Genomic DNA, 20,593 nt, shown 5'->3' with positions numbered 1-20,593 from the left:
TTTAAATTTTAGACTAATCTTTGGAGTCATATGTCTTAATGATTCAATACTTTTTTAATGAAACATTCATTGCATGAGAGGTCAAAATGCATCATTGCAATATTTTTCCATTAATAATAAGAGAAATAAAGTCATTATTATTAAAAAATCGGAGTAATTAGAAAGAACTGTGTGAAAGTCTTGAAACAGCTCTCAAAGGCCCATATGTAACGTTGTAATATTAGACAGCTGCATGAGGTTATATCACATCATGATTCACTACTATTTCGATAAACATGACTTTTCAGTATGATCGCTCATAGGAACCTATGCAGTGCCTAACAGGTCAAAATGAATAAATACAACAAATTTGCAAGCATTATAAGAGATATACAGTCATTATATTGATAAAATCTGAATTTGAAGAAATGTGCCATCGTCTTGTACAGCACTTGATTGCCCAAATGCAAATTTGAAATTTTTGATTAATCTTTGGAGTCATTTGTCTTTAGGATTCATTACTTTTTCAATGAAACATTCAGTGCATGAGAGGTCAAAAGGCATCACTACAATATTTTTCCACTAATAATTAGAGAAATAAAGTCATTATAATTAAAAAATCGGAGTATTAGAAAGAACTGTGAGAATGTCTTGAAATAGCTCTCAACTTTGTAATATTAGACAGCTGCATGAGGTTATATCACATCATGATTCACTACTACTTCGATAAACATGACTTTTCAGTATGATCACTCATAGGCACCTATTCAGTGCATAACAGGTCAAAATGAATCAATAAAACAAATTTGCAAGCATTATAAGATATATACAGTCATTATATTGAAGATATCTGAATTTTAAGAAATGTGCCATCGTCTTGTACAGGACTTAATTGCCCAAATGCTAATTATAGACTAATCTTTGGAGTCATTTCTCTTTAGGATTCATTACTTTTTCAATGAAACATTCAGTGCATGAGAGGTCAAAAGGCATCATTACAATATTTTTCCATTAATAATAAGAGAAATAAAGTAATTATTATTAAAAAATCCGAGTATTAGAAAGAACTGTGCGAAAGTCTTGAAACAGCTCTCAAAGGCACATATGCAACTTTGTAATATTAGACAGCTGCATGAGGTTATATCACATCATGATTCACTACTACTTCGATAAACATGTACTTTTCAGTATGATCACTCATAGGCACCTATGCAGTGCATAACAGGTCAATATGAATCAATACAACAAATTTGCAAGCATTATAAGATATATACAGTCATTATATTGAAGAAATCTGAATTTTAAGAAATGTGCCATCGTCTTGTAACAGCACTGAAACGCCCAAATGCAAATTTTAAATTTTAGACTAATCATTGGAGTCATTTCTCTTCAGGATTCATTACTTTTTCAATGCAACATTCAGTGCATGAGAGGTCAAAATGCATCATTACAATCATTTTTCCATTAATAATAAGAGAAATAAAGTCATTATTATTAAAAAATCGGAGTATTAGAAAGAACTGTGCGAAAGTCTTGAAACAGCTCTCAACTTTGTAATATTAGACAGCTGCATGACGTTATATCACATCATGATTCACTATTACTTCGATAAACATGACTTTTCAGTATGATCACTCATAGGCACCTATGCAGTGTATAACAGGTCAAAATGAATCAATAAAACAAATTTGCAAGCATTATAAGACATATACAGTCATTATATTGATAAAATCTGAATTTTAAGAAATGTGCCATCGTCTTGTACAGCATTTAATGGCCCAAATGCAAATTTGATATTTTTGATTAATCTTTAGAGTCATTTCACTTCAGGATTCATTACTTTTTCAATGAAACATTCAGTGCATGAGAGGTCAAAAGGCATCATTACAATATTTTTCCATTAATAATAAAAGAAATAAAGTAATTATTATTAAAAAATCGGAGTATTAGAAAGAACTGTGCGAAAGTCTTGAAACAGCTCTCAAAGGCACATATGCAACTTTGTAATATTAGACAGCTGCATGAGGTTATATCACATCATGATTCACTACTATTTCGTTAAATATGTATTTCAGTATGATGATTCATAGGCACCTATGCAGTGCATAACAGGTCAATATGAATCAATACAACAAATTTGCAAGCATTATAAAAGATATACAGTCATTATATTGAAGAAATCTGAATTTTAAGAAATGTGCCATCGTCTTGTAACAGCACTCAAACGCCCAAATGCAAATTTTAAATTTTAGACTAATCATTGGAGTCATTTCTCTTCAGGATTCATTACTTTTTCAATGCAACATTCAGTGCATGAGAGGTCAAAATGCATCATTACATCATGTTTCCATAAATAATAAGAGGTATACAGTCATTATAATTAAAAAATCGGAGTATTAGAAAGAACTGTGCGAAAGTGTTGAAACAGCTCTCAAAGGCCCATATGCATCTTTGTAATATTAGACAGCTGTATGAGGTTATATCACATCATGACTCACTACTATTTAAAAAAAAACATATTTCATTTTTTTCTCTCATAGGCAGCTATTCAGTGCATGACAGGTCATAGTGCATCATTACAACAATTTTGCATGCATTATTAGAGATACAGTAATTTGTAAAGAAGAAATTTGAGTATTTAAAAAGAACTTTGTAAACATATTGAAACAGCTCTCAAAAGCAAATATGCAAATTTATAATATTAGACAGCTGTTTGAGGTCATTTCTCATCATGAATCACTACTATTTCAAGAAACATTACATTTCATTATTTTCACTCATAGGCAGCTATTCAGTGCATGACAGGTCATAATGCATCATTACAATAAATTTGCATAAATTATTAGAGATCCAGTCATTTATAAAGAATAAATCTGAGTATTAAAAAAGAACTGTGTAAACATCTTGAAACAGCTATCAAAGGCCCAAATGCAAATTTTTAAGATTAGACTAATCTTTGGAGTCATTTCTGATCAGGATTCATTACTTTTTCAATGAAACATGACTTTTCATTATTTTCGATCATAGGCAGCTAGTCAGTGCATAACAGGTCAAAATGAATAAATACAACACATTTGCAAGCATTATAAGAGATATACAGTCATTATAATGAAGAAATCTGAATTTTAAGAAATATGCCAACGTCTTCATACAGCTCTTATAATATTAGACAGCTGTTTGAGGTCATTTCACATCATGATTCACTACTATTTCAAGAAACATGACTTTTCATTATTTTCACTCATAGGCAGGTTTTCAGTGCATGACAGGTCAAAATGCATCATTACAACAAATGTACATGCATTATTAGAGATACAGTAATTTGTAAAGAAGAAATCTGAGTATTAAGAAAGAACTGTGTAAAAATCTTGAAACAGCTCTCAAAGGCCCAAATGCAAATTATTATTATTATTATTATTATTTTTACATCTATATTTTATTTCAAAAGAATTAAAATGCAAAACACAAAGGTTCAAAAATTGCTCCATACATTTTAAAGACATACAAAACATATGTCGTGTTTTTCACAGACTATCCATGAAGCAACTTAAAACATCTGAGAGCAGCAAATGTCATCATCTACAGTGTCAGTGAAAAGGCTACACTCTTAATCACAGGTCTACTCATTTTGAGGTACACATGCATTTAAAACAAATCCATAATTTCATTAAGGCATTTTAATTTAGTGAAAGACAGTTTGGGGGTTGGGGACATAAAACCATATGATACCATTATGCATGTTATCCTTAAGGTAATAGATGTTAAAAAACAGTGACAAACTTAAAACTTTAAAAGATTTTTAGCATTGATACAATTTGGCCATTTTCAATTAAAACCTTTAAACATCATTACAATAAAGAGAAGGCAGGCTACCAGGAAAATGTTATCAGTGTGTTTGCACTACTGGTGCATACAAATATGTGCAGCCTTTGAACTGAATCGCACATGGCAAAGGGATTTTGTTTTGTTGATGCTCAAATACCGAACAATTAAAATTAATCTTGTGTCAAAAACAAAACCAATCCCCTCCACACTAAACATCCAGTGCGCAACATTGAATGACGCTTTGAACATCACACAAAAGGAGCGGTAATCTTATAAGTGTCCACATCTAAAGTGATATAACAATGTTCAATTCTGGGCTAAAATGTTAGTATTGGTACATCCAAACAATGTCCAAACAGTCAATTTGATAAAGTGAGGTAAATGTATTCGACATACAAGGGGAGAAAAATTCTGAAGATACAACAGCAAAAAAAAAAAAACACTACAGGAAAGAGTCGCACCACTCTCGCAGGCAGCTATAACAGTCGCCTTGCTGTCTGGTATTTGCTCCACATGTATCCTTTAACCAAGCCCGAAACAGCTCCTCATCTTTCTTCAGTACCAGGAACTGTCCTAGAACAACATATGCCTTGTCAAAGCCCTTCTCTTCCAATCTCTTTCCTAGAACTTCACCAATTCCTGCTAGTGCCATCACAGACTTCTCCCCCATGGGCTCTGCCACGAAGTCATTGTGTTTTGTGATGCCGAGGACATTGTTGATCTGTGTTATTGAGGGTCCTGTGAATGTGATCCAAGTCGACTATTTTCAAAGGCTTCACTCTATCATTGAGAGGTTTCAATTCTTGTCCACAGGTCCCGCAATGCTCACAGACTCACTGTGCGCCCAAAATCCAAATGCAAATTTTTAAGATTAGACTAATCTTTGGAGTCATTTCTCATCAGGATTCACTACTTTTTCAATGAAACATGACTTTTCATTATTTTCACTCATAGGCAGCTATTCAGTGCATGAGAGGTCAAAATGCATCATTACAATAAATTTGCATGCTTTATAAGAAATAAACAGTCATTATAATGAAGAAATGTGCAAACATCTTGAAACAACTCTCAAAGGCCAAATTACAACTTTTTAAGATTAGACAGCTGTTTGGAGTCATATATCATCAAGATTAACTACTTTTTCAATAAACACGACTTCTCAGTATTTTCACATGAAGAGTGCTATGCCGTGCATGAGAGGTCAAAATCCATCATTAAAACATGTTTCCATAAATTATAAGAGGTATACAGTCATTATAATGAAAAAATCGGAGTATTAGAAAGAACTGTGTGAACGTCTTGAAACAGCTCTCAAAGGCCCATATGCAACTTTGTAATATTAGACAGCTGTTTGAGGTTATATCACATCATGATTCACTACTCTTTCAAGAAACATGACTTTTCATTATTTTCGCTCATAGGCAGCTATTCAGTGCATGACAGGTCATAATGCATTATTACAACAAATTTGCATGCATTATTAGAGATAATATATATAACAAATTATAACAAAGTTTATTGATGCAGTAATATCTATTAATAATCAATACAACGCAGTCGATAACTTACTAAACAGTAACATGGTTAGCTATGGTAACAGATGAGCCTATAATTCATGAGAGGAGGGTAGGTGTGTGTGTGTGTGTGTGTTTGGGCTGGTTTAAGTGGTTTACGAGGACTTTTTTTTTAGGTTACAAACTGGTAATTACAAGGGTAATATGCTATAAATGTGGTTTATGAGGACATTTCTAGTGTCCCAATAATTCAAATCGCTTAAAAATCATTCTAAACGATGTTTTTTTTTTTTGAAAATGTATAAACGCAGAAAGTTTTTGGTGAGGGTTAGGGTTAGGGGATAGAGTCTATAGTTCGTACAGTATAAAACTCATTATGTCTATGGAGAGTCCTCATAATGATAGCTGCACCAACATGTGGGTGTGTGTGGCTGTTGTGGAGACATGAGGTTTCCGGCCAGAGAACGTGGCTGCGAATGTGGGCGGAGAGACTGGTTAATGGCATCTGCCCATTTAACGTGTGTCTCCACTGGTACGATAACTTAGGGACAAAGCTGGGCTCTATCGCCAAGTTATCTGTTCGCCAAATGTATGTGTGGGTTGTTTGTAAGGGGTCGTGTGTGTGTGTGTGCGGTTAGTACGAGAGAGAGACAACAGAGTGACGACACTGAAGCCAGTTTTAGCAATCGTGGGAGAAAGTGGAACCGTTAGTTTAATCCCTCAGAGACACGGTGAATGGCTTGTAATCCTTCCGCCGCGGTAGTTGGTTCTTTAATGGATAAACTCAGTGTGCCGGTCTCACCCGTGATAGCGGAAATGCACAAACATCCCAACGTACACTGTTAAAAATTTTCCCGTAAAAAAACAGTATAGAACTGGCAGCAGGGTTGCCAGCAAGTTACTGTAAAATTAACAGTATCTTGCTGTAGCTGAAATGTACAGTTTGCTACTGTCTTTGCAAATACAGCATAAAGCTGTTGTTTTACTACCTTTACAGTAAAATACTGACAAAAGGATTAGCAGTTAATTACTGTTTATTTGCACTTTTTCACAAGAGGTATATTTGCAGGATTTTACTGTAAACTACAGTAAAAATACACTACATGCTACTGTATAAGCTATTGAGTAATGGACTGCTAGCAAAAAGGACTACAATGTGTTTACTTTTTTCTAAACCTTGTGTTTTAATAAATTATTCCTTAGTCTTGCAATAAAAAATACCATGTTTTAATAGTGTATCCTTTGAATATAGTGACAAACTTTTAAGACAAATAATACAGCTTCAAAGTATCTTTTCAAAACATCTCTCTTTATGTGCAAAACCCCATTCTTGCAAAACATCAGTACAAAATTATAAAGCAATTGGTAAAACAAAGCCCAAAGCTGATTTGGGTAAATAAACTTACATTTCAGCCATATAAATAATAAATACATATTATAACAAATAATATCAAATCTCTGTCTGTCCAAACACTGAACTCTGGACACAAACACTAAATAATTGAGAAAGTGTCTGAATGAATGACTAAAACAGTGTGTGTGAGTGTCTGAGAAAGTGTTTGTGTGAGTTTGTGTGTGTGTGAGTGTCTGAGAAAGTGTTTGTGTGAGTTTGTGTGTGAGTGTTTGTGTGAGTTTGTGTGTATTGTGTGTGTGTGTGTGTGTGTGTGTTGAGCATGTGTGTGAGAGAGAGAGAGTGTTTGTGTGTGTGTGTGAGAGTGCTTGTGTGAGTTTGTGTGTGTTGAGTGTGTGTGAAAGTGTGTTTGTGTGTGTGTGTGTGACAGAGAGTGTTGTGTGAGTTTGTGTGTGAGATAGTGTTCATATGTGAGTGGTTGTGTGAGTTTGAGTGAGTTGAGTGAGTGTGTGTGTGAATGACTGGGTTCACTGACTTATATAAAGTCCCACTCAAAGTCCATTAGTTTCTTTAGTAGACTGCAGACACGAGGGTTGACTGATGTCATCTTTTTCTGGGCGACTTTCCCCGTACGTTTTGACAGGACTTTGCCTCGTCCAGCCTTGGTGCCTCTCTCAGGATTTATCCCGATGAAACGCCTGAAAAACAAATGTGTGTATTCATAATTAGTGTCAGGAGAGCTTTCTTAAAGGAATAGATCACCCAAATATAAAAATTCAATCATCATTTACTCACCTTAATGCCATGCCAGATGTGTATGATTTTCTATCATCATCAGAACACAAACGAAGATGCCTGTCATTTCAGCGTGCTACAGAGACAACAATAGAACATTATTTAAATAAAATTTGCAACGTTGTTTGAAGGCTGCACTTCGCAGAATAAAAAGAAGTTACATTTTTATGAAGCTCACCCTGTAATATGGAAGATCCGTTTCAGAAATCCAGCTGCACTCTGTCACAGTTACAGTTGGTTACCCACTGAAACAAATGTTTAAAAGTTAGATACAATTCCAGTATCACCAATGTTTTCAGATTAAAAGAGAAGGAATATCATGCATCCCTGCATAAAACTTAACATTATCAGCTGTACAGCTGTGTTTCCCAAAAGCGTTGAACATAAATGTAATGGTTTATGGCTATGCTAAAAAGCAAAGCAAAAGGGTACTCACCTATTAATTCAGAAGATGAAGATGGGTGAAAAAAATCACCCCTTAAACACGTGTGGGCTCACTGTAGTCTTGTGTTCCCAAAATGCAATGCAAAAAATACTGTAAAGTACTGTTTTCTTTCCTTTGAGCAATCAATACTGTAAAATACCGTAGTATTACGTCTAAGTCATTTAACCAACCAAAATTAACAGTAATGTACTGCATTTAAAAATAACAGGATTATACTGTTGATATTTGTAAGTAAATTAACAGCAATTTTTAAGAGTGTAATTGGACGACAACACAGCAAATCTCATTCGTGGTAACAGTAAGTTACATTAATACCTTGAGTATTATTAGCAGCAATGAGCAGACTCTGCGGTCCGTAAACTGTACAAGCAACAACCTTGATACACAAGAATAACACACTAGAATAATCGATCTCTGTCCAGATGTAGACCTCTTACTTGAGTCGCGTGAGGACGCGGTAGAATGTGTATTTGTCCTTTGGTATATATTCTGCCTTTCTATGATGGGTAGATTGAGGATGAATCCTATTTCGAGGTTCTGAAGATTTACATAGATTGGAATTGCACTGCCAAGAACATATACCAGGTATATCTGTGAAGGTTGCACAACGGAGGTAGTAGCAGATTTAAGGATTTGTTTGACAAGGTCTAGGGAGACCAGGTAAGCTGGAATCCTTCCACCACTCAGAGTGGTACTAGGAGTTAGTGCATACCAACGGCATGGATTGAGGCATGCAGCTATCCTTATGGTGCTACTGTGGTGTGTCTTCTCCCCTTTGGATTGAAAACAGCTTAACCCTCTGGGGTCTGAGGGTGTTTTGGGCCCTGGAGAAGTTTTGACATGCCTTGACATTTGTGCTTTTTTTCAGTTGCTAAAAAACATATTAATGGCTAAAGTCTGATAACACTGTTTTCAGCACAAACTAGGCTACAATAATATGTGAACAACATGTATGTACATGTTTGTATTTTTGAGAAAATAACGTTTATGCATGGTCACTGAAATAAGGCCATATAACACATACTAAACATTTGTTCACAAGACTTTTGAGAACTGGATCTTGTAGCCTAGAGTTTTTGCTACAAAAATGATGTGGAAAAACAATCCTGATCACTCATTCATACAAAACAATATAGTCATTTAACTTTTGTAAGACACTTTTAGTGTTAGAAAGGCCATATGCGAGGAGGCAAGGATGATCATGAATATTGATGTGATTCACACCTGAGGAGACAAAGACCCCTCCCCTGAGAGAGAATGAATGTGAGGAGACTTAATGATTGAATGTGTAGTTTGTAGTTTAAGTTAAAAGTAATCTGAATATACATTTTCTTTACATAAAGACTTAAAACTTTAGACCTACACTACCGTTTAAATTTTTTTAGATCTGTAAGATTGTTTCATGTTTTTAAAAGAAAAGCCTCTTCTGCTCACCAAGGCTGCATTTAATTGATCCAAAATACAGCAAAAACAGTGATATTGTGAAATATTTTTATAATTTAAAATAACTTTTCTGTCTGAATATATTGTAAAATGCACTTTATTCCTGTGATCAAAGCTGAATTTTCAGCATCATTACTGCAGTCTTCAGTGTCACATGATCTTTCAGAAATCATTCTAATATGCTGATTTTCTAATATGGGCATATTTACAGCACATTTTACACATTTACACTCGAACAGATATTTGCAAGCACAAGCTTTGTTGATGATAATGAGGCGGCATAAACACTGGTTAAAATATAATCTAAACATTCATATTATTTTTATATCATATTACATATCATACAGCATACAATTTAAACACCTGCTTTAGCCAAAACAACATTTAAATGTAACTAAAACTTGCCTATTAGGACATATTTCAAATTTCAATACTCTGAATCCTGGCTGGCAAATGGATATTGTATTAAAGATTTTACAATGCATATAAGTAATGTAACCAACTCTTACCAGATGCTTTTTACTTTGCTGACAAATTAGAAGTGCTCCATTTCCATAACTTATGAAATATGATTATTTACTATACACAATGCTGTCAAACATATGGTAAAATCATCGTACAGATCGGAAAGTTCACGAGTAGAATACAACATATTATTTCACTCACATATCAAATTAATATTAAGTAAAAGCCCTGAGAAAAAAAGCTTTTAGAGTTAATAAGCTGTAAAGCCTGACATCGTTTCAGTTTGTTTTGTTGTTTTTTTTTTTTTTTTTTTTTACTTCAGAGGATGAACTGATGCCAACTCCAACTGTAAGACATCGGATACTTCATATGCCACTGCCTGAACCTTTGATTTAGGATGGACCCCACCGAACCTCACTGAAATGCCCTGCAGGTTGAACTGTGATGCACCTCATCATTTATCTCTGCCTGCACCACCTTTGTCTACTGATGCACTACACTCCTGAAATGGAATACATAGACTATCATTTAACTGCCAACAAAAGCCTTCATCAGCCAACTAACAAAAGGACAATGCATCTATGTGAACTTCTGCAGTTAATCCAGGATGGACTTCAAAGACATTAGTCATTAATCATAAAGTTCATAAAAAAATATTTTATTTTTATTTTTTAAAACACTGCACCTTAACTCTTACTTAATTTACACATTTAAACCATGACTTGCACTGCACTAGGGATGTAACTGTTTCAAGGTTTCACAATATACCTCGGTTTTAAAACAGACGGTTATCATACTGTTGAAATATTCTCATTGACGGTATTGCATGAATATAAAGACAGATTTTTTTCAGAACTTTTTATTTTTTAATTAAGACGGAATCTGCGACATTTACAGCATCATATAAACTAGGCAAGTGTAGAGCCGAGGAGGGCGAGGCCGGCTGGAATGACGCACACACGGTCCCCAATCAGCCTGATGGGGCGCGCTGATGGGGCACGCGAGGGAAAAAGACGGGAAATGCTTCAAACCTTAAGCACCATCTCCGTGAACACCATCCCATGGAATTTGCGGAGATGATGTAAGTGGAAATACAGTATACAGGATAATAAATTCAAGCCCCTGTTTCATAAAAACACCAGATTCAATGTAGTTTTACATGCTATGTAATGACTAGGTAGGCTAAAGTTATGTTTATGCTTTCTGTCACATTCACAAATGCAGCAAACAGTTTTAAGCACTCGTTCAACATAACAATGTGCCAACTGTTTGTTCATTTGCTTGAGTGCAGAGCAACAGTAGGCCAACAATGTGTTTGATACTACTAATAATATGTTTACTTGTAAAACCTAGTACAAAATAGGGTTTACAAAGTGCATCGCTTTTGGTGTGCAGGAAATTGACATTGACAATATGCATGCAGGAAATTGACAGTGGAACTGTGGCAGAAAATAGACAGTATTGGACAAAATGCCAAGAAATAAACTGCAAATGAATAATATATTTTCAGTAGGTATTGTTTAGAATTAAACAATCACAAATGCAACAAATTACTGAACGCATACAAATGCATATCTGAAGTGTTAACCTAAGCAATAATCATTACAAATTTTTACAATTAAATTTCATAAATTATAAAATAACAATAGCAAGACTAAATGGAGGTGCCTCCGCTTGTCAAGCTCGTTTATGAGAATTCAATTGCATTTTCATGCAGGACTGTTTACACTGCATAACTAAGTCCCATTCAAAATGGCTTAGATGGATATCTCCTGATCAGAATGTCATAGAGTCTTCAGGTTTGTCTCATTACACTCAGTCCAGCATGCAGCCTTTTTAGGATCACACTGACAACTTCCTAGCAACCAGATGGACTTACCCAGGCAAACGTATAACAAAACACATATCTCTGCACCACAACATCGTAGAGAATTCAACTTTGGCTTATTTGACTCAGACCAGCAAGGAGCCTTTAAATATCATGCTGGACAATACTTAGCCACGCCCTAGCAACCATTTAGTGCACCCTAGCAACCAAAACCCATTGACTTCCATTAAAATGAGCTTAGATGGATATCTCCGGATCAGAATATCATAGAGACTTCATTGTTGGCTCATATGACTCAGGCCAGCAAGCAGCCTTGTTAGGATCACTGTGGAAACTGCCTAGCAACCAAGTGAGCTCACCCTAGCAACCAAGTAACAAAACATATATCTCTGCACCAGAACATTGTAGAGACTTCCAGTTTCATTCATTGGACTCAGGGTAGCAAGGAGCTTTTTGAGTTTCACCTTGGTAACTGCCTAGCAACCAGATGGTGTTACCCTAGCAACCAAGTATCAAATCACATATCTCTGCACCAGAACATTGTAGAGACTTCCGGTTTCATTCATTTAACTCAGGGTAGAAAGGAGCCTTTTGAGTTTCACCTTGGTAACTGCCTAGCAACCAGATGGGGTTACTCTAGCAACCAAGTAACAAATCACATATCTCTGCACCAGAACATCGTAGAGACTTCCGGTTTCTTTCATTTGACTCAGGGTAGCAAGGAGTCTTTTGAGTATCACCTTGATAACTGCCTAGCAACCAAGTAACAAATCACATATCTCTGCACCAGAATATCGTAGAGACTTCCGGTTTCTTTCATTTGACTCAGGGTAGCAAGGAGCCTTTTGCGTATCACCTTGTTAACTGCCTAGCAACTAGATGGGGTTACCCTAGCAACCAAGTATCAAATCACATATCTCTGCACCAGAACAATGTAGAGAATTCTGGTTTCGTTCATTAGACTCAGGGTAGCAAGGAGCTTTTTGAGTATCACCTTGCTAACTGCCTAGCAACCAGATGGGGTTACCCTAGCAACCAAGTAAAAAATCACATATCTCTGCACCAGAACATTGTAGAGACTTCCGGTTTCATTCATTTGACTCAGGGTAGCAAGGAGCCTTTTGAGTATCACCTTGGTAACTGCCTAGCAACTAGATGTGGTTAACCTAGCAACCAAGTAACAAATCACATATCTCTGCACCAGAACAACAGTGACTTCTGGTTTTGTTCATTTGAATCAGTGTAGCAAGGAGCCTTTTGAGTATCACCTTGGTAACTGCATAGCAACCAGATGGGGTTACCCTAGCAACTGTATAACAAAACACATATCTCTGCACCACAACATCGTAGAGACTTCAACTTTGGCTTATTTGAAAATAGACCAGCAAGGAGCCTTTAAATGTCATGCTGGACAATACTTAGCCACATCCTAGTAACCATTTAGTGCACCCTAGCAACCAAAACCCATTGATTTCATTAAAATGAGCTTAGATGATATCTCCAGATCAGAATATCATAGAGACTTAATTGTTGGCTCGTATGACTTTAGCAACCAAGTAACAAATCACATATCTCTGCACCAGAACATCATAGAGACTTCCTGGTTGGGTCATTTTTGCAATTAACATTTTTATTGATTCATATGCACATGACAGTGGAAAAAATTCAACACATATATAAAGAATCAACATTTTACATTTAAACCCTACTAATACAATCCCACCCTGACTCCTAACGAACAACCCTGTGGTCCCACATAACACACACACAATCCCCCCCAAAAATATATATAATGTATATTTATATTATATATATACACATATATATACACAAATAAATAAAATAATAATAAACATACATGATTAAACTAAACTACACTCTCCACATCCCCTCCACGAGAGTTCCCCAAAAAAACTAAATATTTGCCCCATTTTTTAGCAAATATGTCCCTAAACTCCAGCCTTCTACTTACCGCCTCTTCAAATACAGCTACCCTCCCCATTTCCACACACCACTCTGAAAAAGAGGGTGCTCCACTTGACTTCCAACCCCTTAAAATTACTTGGCTGCCGATCATGAGACTGGTCAGAACCCAATTTTTTATGTGATTATCCCCTAAATGCATGACTGCCCCATCACCCAAAATACAGAGTCTGGGACAAAGCAAAACCTGAGTGTTCAAAACATCACACAAATACCTCTGAACCCTCAACCAAAACTCCTGGATCTTAACACCCCCCCAAAAGACATGGGTGGTGTTTCCAACTTCTGACTGGCATCGCCAGCAAGTGGGTGTGTCTTTAAGACCAAGCCTATATAATCTAGAGGTGGTCCAATAAAATCTATGTTAAATCTTAAATTGCATAAGGCGAACCCTTGCATCTCTAGATACATACTTGACATTTTTAAGAATCTTAGTCCACACTCCATCCTCCAATAACAAATTCAAATCTTTTTCCCATACTCTCTTGAGAGAAGTCAAGGCTCCATCCCCCAGGCTCTGAATTAGTAGGGAGTAATACACTGATGCTTCATGTCCTTTTCAAAAAGCAGCAATCACCTCTCCCAAAGCACCTGCCGCTTTAGGGGGGTGCGTGCCACTCCCAAGAATAGTGCAGAGTAGGTGGCAAAGCTGTAAATACTTATAAAACTGAGATCTGGGAATGCCAAAATGTTCAACCAAATTTTCAAAAGGCCTCAATACTCCACCCTCATATAGGTCACCAAGAGCATTAACCAAACAAAAAGGGGACTTATTAATACATAGTTTAGGGTTCAGCCATATGCTCTAGGCTGCATTAAATAAATATCTGAATTAAACACTCTGGACACTTTTGTCCATATCGAATGCAAATGCAAAATAACGGGGTGCGACTTAACCTCTCCGACTAGTTTGATCGAAAGGCTTTGCAGTGGCGAGATAGGGGCAAGAACAGGGAGGGGCTCTCTCAGGTGGAAGCGACCAATGAGCCAAATGTCTAAGACCGAACGCATAATAATAAAACAAAATCTTGGGTAGGCTTAACCCACCATTGTCAATTGGCCTATGTAACTTATTGAAATTTAACTTGGGGCGCTTACCATTCCAAATGAAAGACTTCGCTATGCTATCAAATTGCTTGAAATAAGAGAGGGGGACATCTACAGGGAGAGACTGAAGCAGGTAGTTGAATTTTGGAATACAATGCATTTTAATAATATTAACCTTCCCAATCATCGATAAATGTAATGAAGCCCACCTGCCCACATCGCTCGAAAACCTTTTTATTAAAGGGTCAAAATTAACTAACTAAATCAGACAAATTTGCTGGGAATAAATTCCCCAAATTCTTAATGCCCTGTTTGGGCCACTGGAAGGCGCCCGGCTGGAAAGCCGTTTCTGGGCAGTACGCTGTCAGCGCCAAAGCTTCGGATTTAGACCAATTGACTTTGTATTCTGAGAACTTGGAAAAGGAATTAATATTTCTGTGGAGGCAAGGAGGCAATAGATCTAGTAGGTTCAGAGACAAATAATAAAATATCACCTGCGTAAAGCAGAAGCTTATGTGCCACACCTCCCGCTGTCACCCCTGGAAAATCATCCCCCTTTCTTATGCTAATGGTTCCAGGGCAAGACAGAACAATAATGGGGAAAGAGGGCAACCCTGCCGAGTGCCCCTATTCAGAGTAAAATAATCTGAAATTAATCCAGTTTTTTGTACCGCTGCTATAGGGTGTTTATAAAGTAACTTAATCCAACCAATAAATGTACTCCCGAACCCATATGTTTCCAAAATCTTAAAAAGATAATCCCATTCTACCATATCAAAAGCCTTTTCAGCGTCAAGTGAGATGGCAGCGACCAGAGATTGTTCATTCGCCACTGACCACATGATATTGATGAGACGCCTGATATTATCAGAAGAGCTGCGGCCACGAATAAACCCCACCTGATCTATATGTATAAGAGATGTCATAACTTTACTTAATCGGTTAACCAAAATGTTTTACAATATTTTTACATCTAGTTGGATCAGGAAATTGGACGGTAACTTTTACACTCGCTTGGATCTTTGTCCTTTTTAAGAATCAGACTGATCCGGGCTTGTGTCATGGTTGGAGGAAGTTTGCTCTTCTTTAATGATTCAGTATAAACTTCTAACAAAAGTGGAGCCAGTTCTGTAGCATAAGATCTTAAAACTTCTGTGGCAAAACCATCTGGCCCCGGAGCCTTGCCTGTAGGTAGGGACTTAATTACCTCGTCAAGCCCCTCCAAGGCTATCTCAGAATCAAGAGAACTATGTTGCTCAATCGTCAGTTTAGGACGATCTAATGGTTCCACAAAGTTTCTAATATCAGTAGACGAAGGCGTGGAACTATAAAGATCAATATAGAATTCTTAAAGGCATTATTAATATCAATGGCTGAGGTAAATATTTTACCACCAGCAGATTTCACTGAGGGAATGGTAGAAAAAGACTCTCTCTGCTTTATATATCTAGCCAAAAGCTTCCCTGCTTTGTCACCCGACTCAAAGTATGACTGTCTTGCCCTGAATAACCAAAACTCCACTTTCCGCAACAAAATAGTATTATATCTATATTTCAATCGGGTCAATTCTCTGAGGCCATCATATGACATATGGCGCTTCAGCTCTGCCTCGGCACTTTTAATATTTCCTTCCAACTCCACAAGGTCTCGTGCTTTGGATTTTTTGATGAATGAGGCATACCGTATGATCCGGCCCCTAAGAACCGCTTTAAGTGCCTCCCAAGCCACGCCCACAGAGGATACTGAGGACCAGTTGGTCTCCATATAAACATTGATTTCAGTCTTTAACATTTGTTGGAAATCAGGATTTTGCAGAAGGGATACATTAAGGCGCCAGCTATATGATTTCTTTTTCTCTATATATGGCATCACCTCTAAACTCACCAGGGCGTGATCTGAGACTAAAATGTTTCCAATTGAGCAATCAACAACAGATGAAATGAGGGATTTGGATATAAAAAAAAAATCTATTCTAGAATAAATCTTATGGACTGATGAAAAAAAAATGTATAGTCTCTACTGGATGGGTTCAAAAGTCTCCAAATATCTGTAAGACCAAGATTTGTACACATCCTGTGAAGCGTCAGTGTTGCTCTAGGGGGCTTACACACTTTTTCTTCACTGTGATCAAGGACTGAATCCATCAAAAGATTAAAGTCTCCTCCCAATATTATATCATGAGGGGTGCCAGCGGCTTGCAACATCCCTTTAAGATGTATAAAAAAGCCCTGATCATCAGCGTTAGGTGCGTAAATATTAGCCAAAATCAGACTTTACCCATGAATTTCAGCTAAAACAATAATTACTCTTCCTAATTTATCTTTAGTCTATTTGAGACATTTGAATTGTAGATGTTTATTTACCAATATAATAACTCCCTTGCTCTTACTTGAGCCAGCACTAAAGAAAACATGTCCACCCCATATCTTCCCAAATTTTTCAGCTTCCTGCGGGGAGAGATGTGTTTCTTGAAGAAACACTATATCATATTTCTTATGTTTAAGAAAAGAAATAACCTTCCTTCTTTTTATGGGGTGCCCCAACCCATTTACATTCCATGTGGAGAGAGACAGTATACTCATATTAACATTTGACATTTTGATATAGTAGAAAAAATAAATTGTGTGTCAAAAACAAAAATTATACAGACCACATTCCCCATTAGTGAAACATTCAAACCCTGAACATCTCCCCGAACAAAACAAACATAAAAAGAAAAATGTGCACATTAACCCAGCGCACGACAGCGCCAACCGGCGACAATCCATCTAAACTCAAAAGGTCCATGAACGCCCACGAGCCCCGACGACAACTTTGCCAAATTCGTGAGGCAAAATGACATAACAGAAAATACTTTGTAAAATAAACCCAGTCAATAGGAAGAATGAACACAAAGAATGTGTAGATTCATTCACAGAACTCAAAGGTGTGATCTTCCACAAAACAAATTCTAGCTGATATAAAACCGTTCAGATTCCTCGGACAGACAAACGAATGTTCAGTGAGCCGGCTGTTATGAGTTCAGCGGATGTCGTAATCATTCCAATGTCCCGTAAAAAAACTCAACAAAACAAACTACAGCCAGCAGGAAGAATAAGCACGAAGAACGAACAGATTAATCCACAGCTGTTCCAAAGGAGTGTTATTCAATAGAACAAGCTCCAGCCACTAGGCGGAACCAATACAAAAAGAAACAAAACTGGCATCCCGGTTCCCCGGATGGTCGAGTCAATTCACTCGGAGGCCGTACAAACATATATACCATGACTTACACAATCCATCAGCTTTATAAAAGACATACTTTGTGTGAGCATGTAGATATTTTGCAGTCATCCGTAGTGTCCACTCTCAAACTGGCAGGGAAATTCAGTGCAAAAGTTTCTTTAAGGAAAAGTGTTTTTCACAAAACAAGTTCCAGCCACTTGGCGGAGCCAACGCAAAAAACCCAAAATGTTGCCCAGCTTCCTCAAGAGTAAGTACAGCGAGTTGACCCACTCACATGAGAAACATCCAATGGTTTACTCAGTAATTGATTCTATAAAAGACATTGCCAGATTTGGACATGTAAATACTTTGCGACCGACCTTCGTTTCTATTCTCAGTTTGGCCGGGAACATCAGAGCAAACGAGATCTTTTTCTGATGTAAAGTTTCTTTCATTCCTTGAACCGATCGCGTTTCTCTCGTTGAGTTCGCAAAGTCCGGGAACAAGAAAATATTATGGTTCTTCCAAGAAAGCTTCCCTTTGCTCCTCGCCTGGCGCAACACAAGATCTTTATCGGATGATCTCAGAAATCTGGCCAGAATCGATCGGGGCCTGTCTCCCTCAACAGATCTGTGAGCTGGGACTCTGTGAGCACGCTCGATTTCCAGCTTGTGGCCTGTTATGTCGAGCAGACTCGGGAAAAACTCATCTAGGAATTTCACCATATCTCTGCCCTCCTCATGCTCAGGAATTCCAACAATTCGAACGTTATTCCTACGGCTTCTATTCTCAAGATCTTCAAGCTTTTCAAGGAGATGTTCCAAATCAACTTTGGTTGCGGGTGGATTAGCGGTTAATTCCCTCTCCGAAGATTTCAGAAAATCGATTCATCTCTCAACATCAGTCACTCTTGTGACTAACTCAGAGAATTTTATTTCCATCGCCGTAATCGATCGACGTATTACAGCGAGATCCTCCAAGTCAGCAACCTTCGTCAACATCACCGACATGTTGGACAACTGACGCTGGATCTCCTCTCCCACCGCGCCATCCAAATCGAATCCCAGGTCTGTAGGGGCTTTCATCCTGAACACGTAAGTGTCTTTTAATGTCTCCAGAGCCCGAAAATACACTCCCTTGGTGTATCAAATTCATCAGATTATAACATGAAAATAATTGAAAATTTAGCAAAGTGCGCAGAGCTCGTCGCTCACACGTCTGCTCCTTGCATAGCGTCACGTGACCAACCTTCCTGGTTGGGTCATTTAATCAGGCTAGCAAGGAGCCTTTTGGGTATCACCCTGGTAGCAACCAAATGAGCTATCTATCTATCTGTCTGACTTTCTTCCTGCCTGCCTATCTATCTATCTATCAACTTTCAGACTAGGCTTTTTCAAGCCAACTTAAAGTTTGTCCACAAAATTTTTAATCTAGTTTGGATGTTATTATAAGTGTTCGTTGCAGCTATTTATCTGTGTCATTTAGTGTCAGCAGCACACACTTTTTTTGTGTCTCCCATTGTGATGGCATTTTCAGCCATATTGATTGTGTGTATGTAGTGTGTGTGTTGTCTTTTTCTCTTTCTCTCCCTCTCTCATAATCACTCTCAGGTGTGCGGTAACCAGGTGAGCTGATTGTTGATGGGGCGCACCAGTGGCAGTGTGTTTCCTCCCTATATAAACTGAGTGTTCCATGGCTGGGTTGTGCCATAGGAGATGGTTGTTCCATCTCGTTCATGGTCGCTCCGGTGCATATTGACTTTTTGGGTCAATCAAAATGGATTACACGTGGGAGTTACTGACTGCTCCTTTAATCACTGCTTTCTGAGACATTATGAAATAATTATTCCTGTGCCACTGCTGAATCTGACAGTGATACCATCCAGTGAGTCTGGAAGCCATCTGATTATTTTCTACTGTTTTTGAGACATTTCAATGTATTTTGAAGTCACATGCTTTTACGGGTCTTCAAGTGCCTTATATGTAGTCCCCTGGTATATTTGCCATAGTTGCCCTTTTGGGTCTGCTGCTTTGTCACCCTCTAAATCCAGTATTACTTGGAGTAAGCCATTTAAAAGAAGAATAGTTATTGTTACATAACATTGGACTGAAAATGTATATATATATTTTATTCTTTATCAACACAAAAGCCTGTTCTTTTATGTAAGCCTGTTTTTAATAAATAGTATATAGTTATGCATATTATGATCAAATAAATATATTGTATATTTTGAATAAATTGTATATTCATTCTGAGATGCTATTCTTCTCTCCAAAAATGTTCAGAGTGGTTATCTGAGTTACCGTAGACTTTGTCAGTTCGAACCAGTCTGGCCATTCTCTGTTGACCTCTCTCATCAACAAGGTGTTTCCGTCCACAGAATTGCCGCTCACTGGATGCGTTTTGTTTTTGGCACCATTCAGAGCAAATTCTAGAGACTGCTCTGCGTGAAAATCCCAGAAGATCAGCAATTACACAAATACTCAAACCAGCCCATCTGGTACCAACAATCATGCCACCGTCCAAATCACTGAGATCAAATTTTTTCCCCATTCTGATGGTTGATGTGAACATTAACTGAAGCTCCTGACCCATATCTGCAAGATTTTATGAACTGTACTGCTGCCACACGATTGGCTGATTAGATAATTGTGTTGGGCCTCATGTAGTCAGATAGAAGACAAAGGCAGGCCTAACACAGTCGTAAAACCTAA

General features: G+C 37.3%; 2 protein-coding genes and 1 long non-coding RNA gene across 3 annotated transcripts in view; 1 reads left to right on the top strand and 2 right to left on the bottom strand.

Annotated features, from left to right (window-relative positions):
- Positions 1-20,593, top strand: part of LOC127452865 (aryl hydrocarbon receptor nuclear translocator 2-like) — a 1,027,890-nt gene that overhangs the window by 503,308 nt on the left and 503,989 nt on the right. The window lies entirely within an intron of this gene.
- On the bottom strand, positions 3,970-5,386 carry LOC127449932 (barrier-to-autointegration factor-like). Its single transcript, XM_051713564.1, has 2 exons — positions 5,374-5,386; positions 3,970-4,542 (listed from the first exon to the last, which is right to left on the bottom strand). The coding sequence occupies exons 1-2, from the start codon at positions 5,384-5,386 to the stop codon at positions 4,247-4,249; spliced, it is 309 nt and encodes a 102-aa protein (XP_051569524.1). The 3' UTR covers positions 3,970-4,246.
- LOC127453391 (uncharacterized) lies at positions 6,429-9,368 on the bottom strand. The gene is made up of 3 exons (XR_007899405.1): positions 7,643-9,368; positions 7,465-7,540; positions 6,429-7,367 (listed from the first exon to the last, which is right to left on the bottom strand). It is a non-coding gene; the product is annotated as an uncharacterized LOC127453391 (long non-coding RNA).

Source organism: Myxocyprinus asiaticus, chromosome 2, assembly GCF_019703515.2.
Source record: "Myxocyprinus asiaticus isolate MX2 ecotype Aquarium Trade chromosome 2, UBuf_Myxa_2, whole genome shotgun sequence".
Classification (NCBI taxonomy): domain Eukaryota; kingdom Metazoa; phylum Chordata; class Actinopteri; order Cypriniformes; family Catostomidae; genus Myxocyprinus; species Myxocyprinus asiaticus.
The sequence above is the reverse complement of the archived record's forward strand: the minus strand, read 5'-3'. Positions and strand labels throughout refer to the sequence as shown.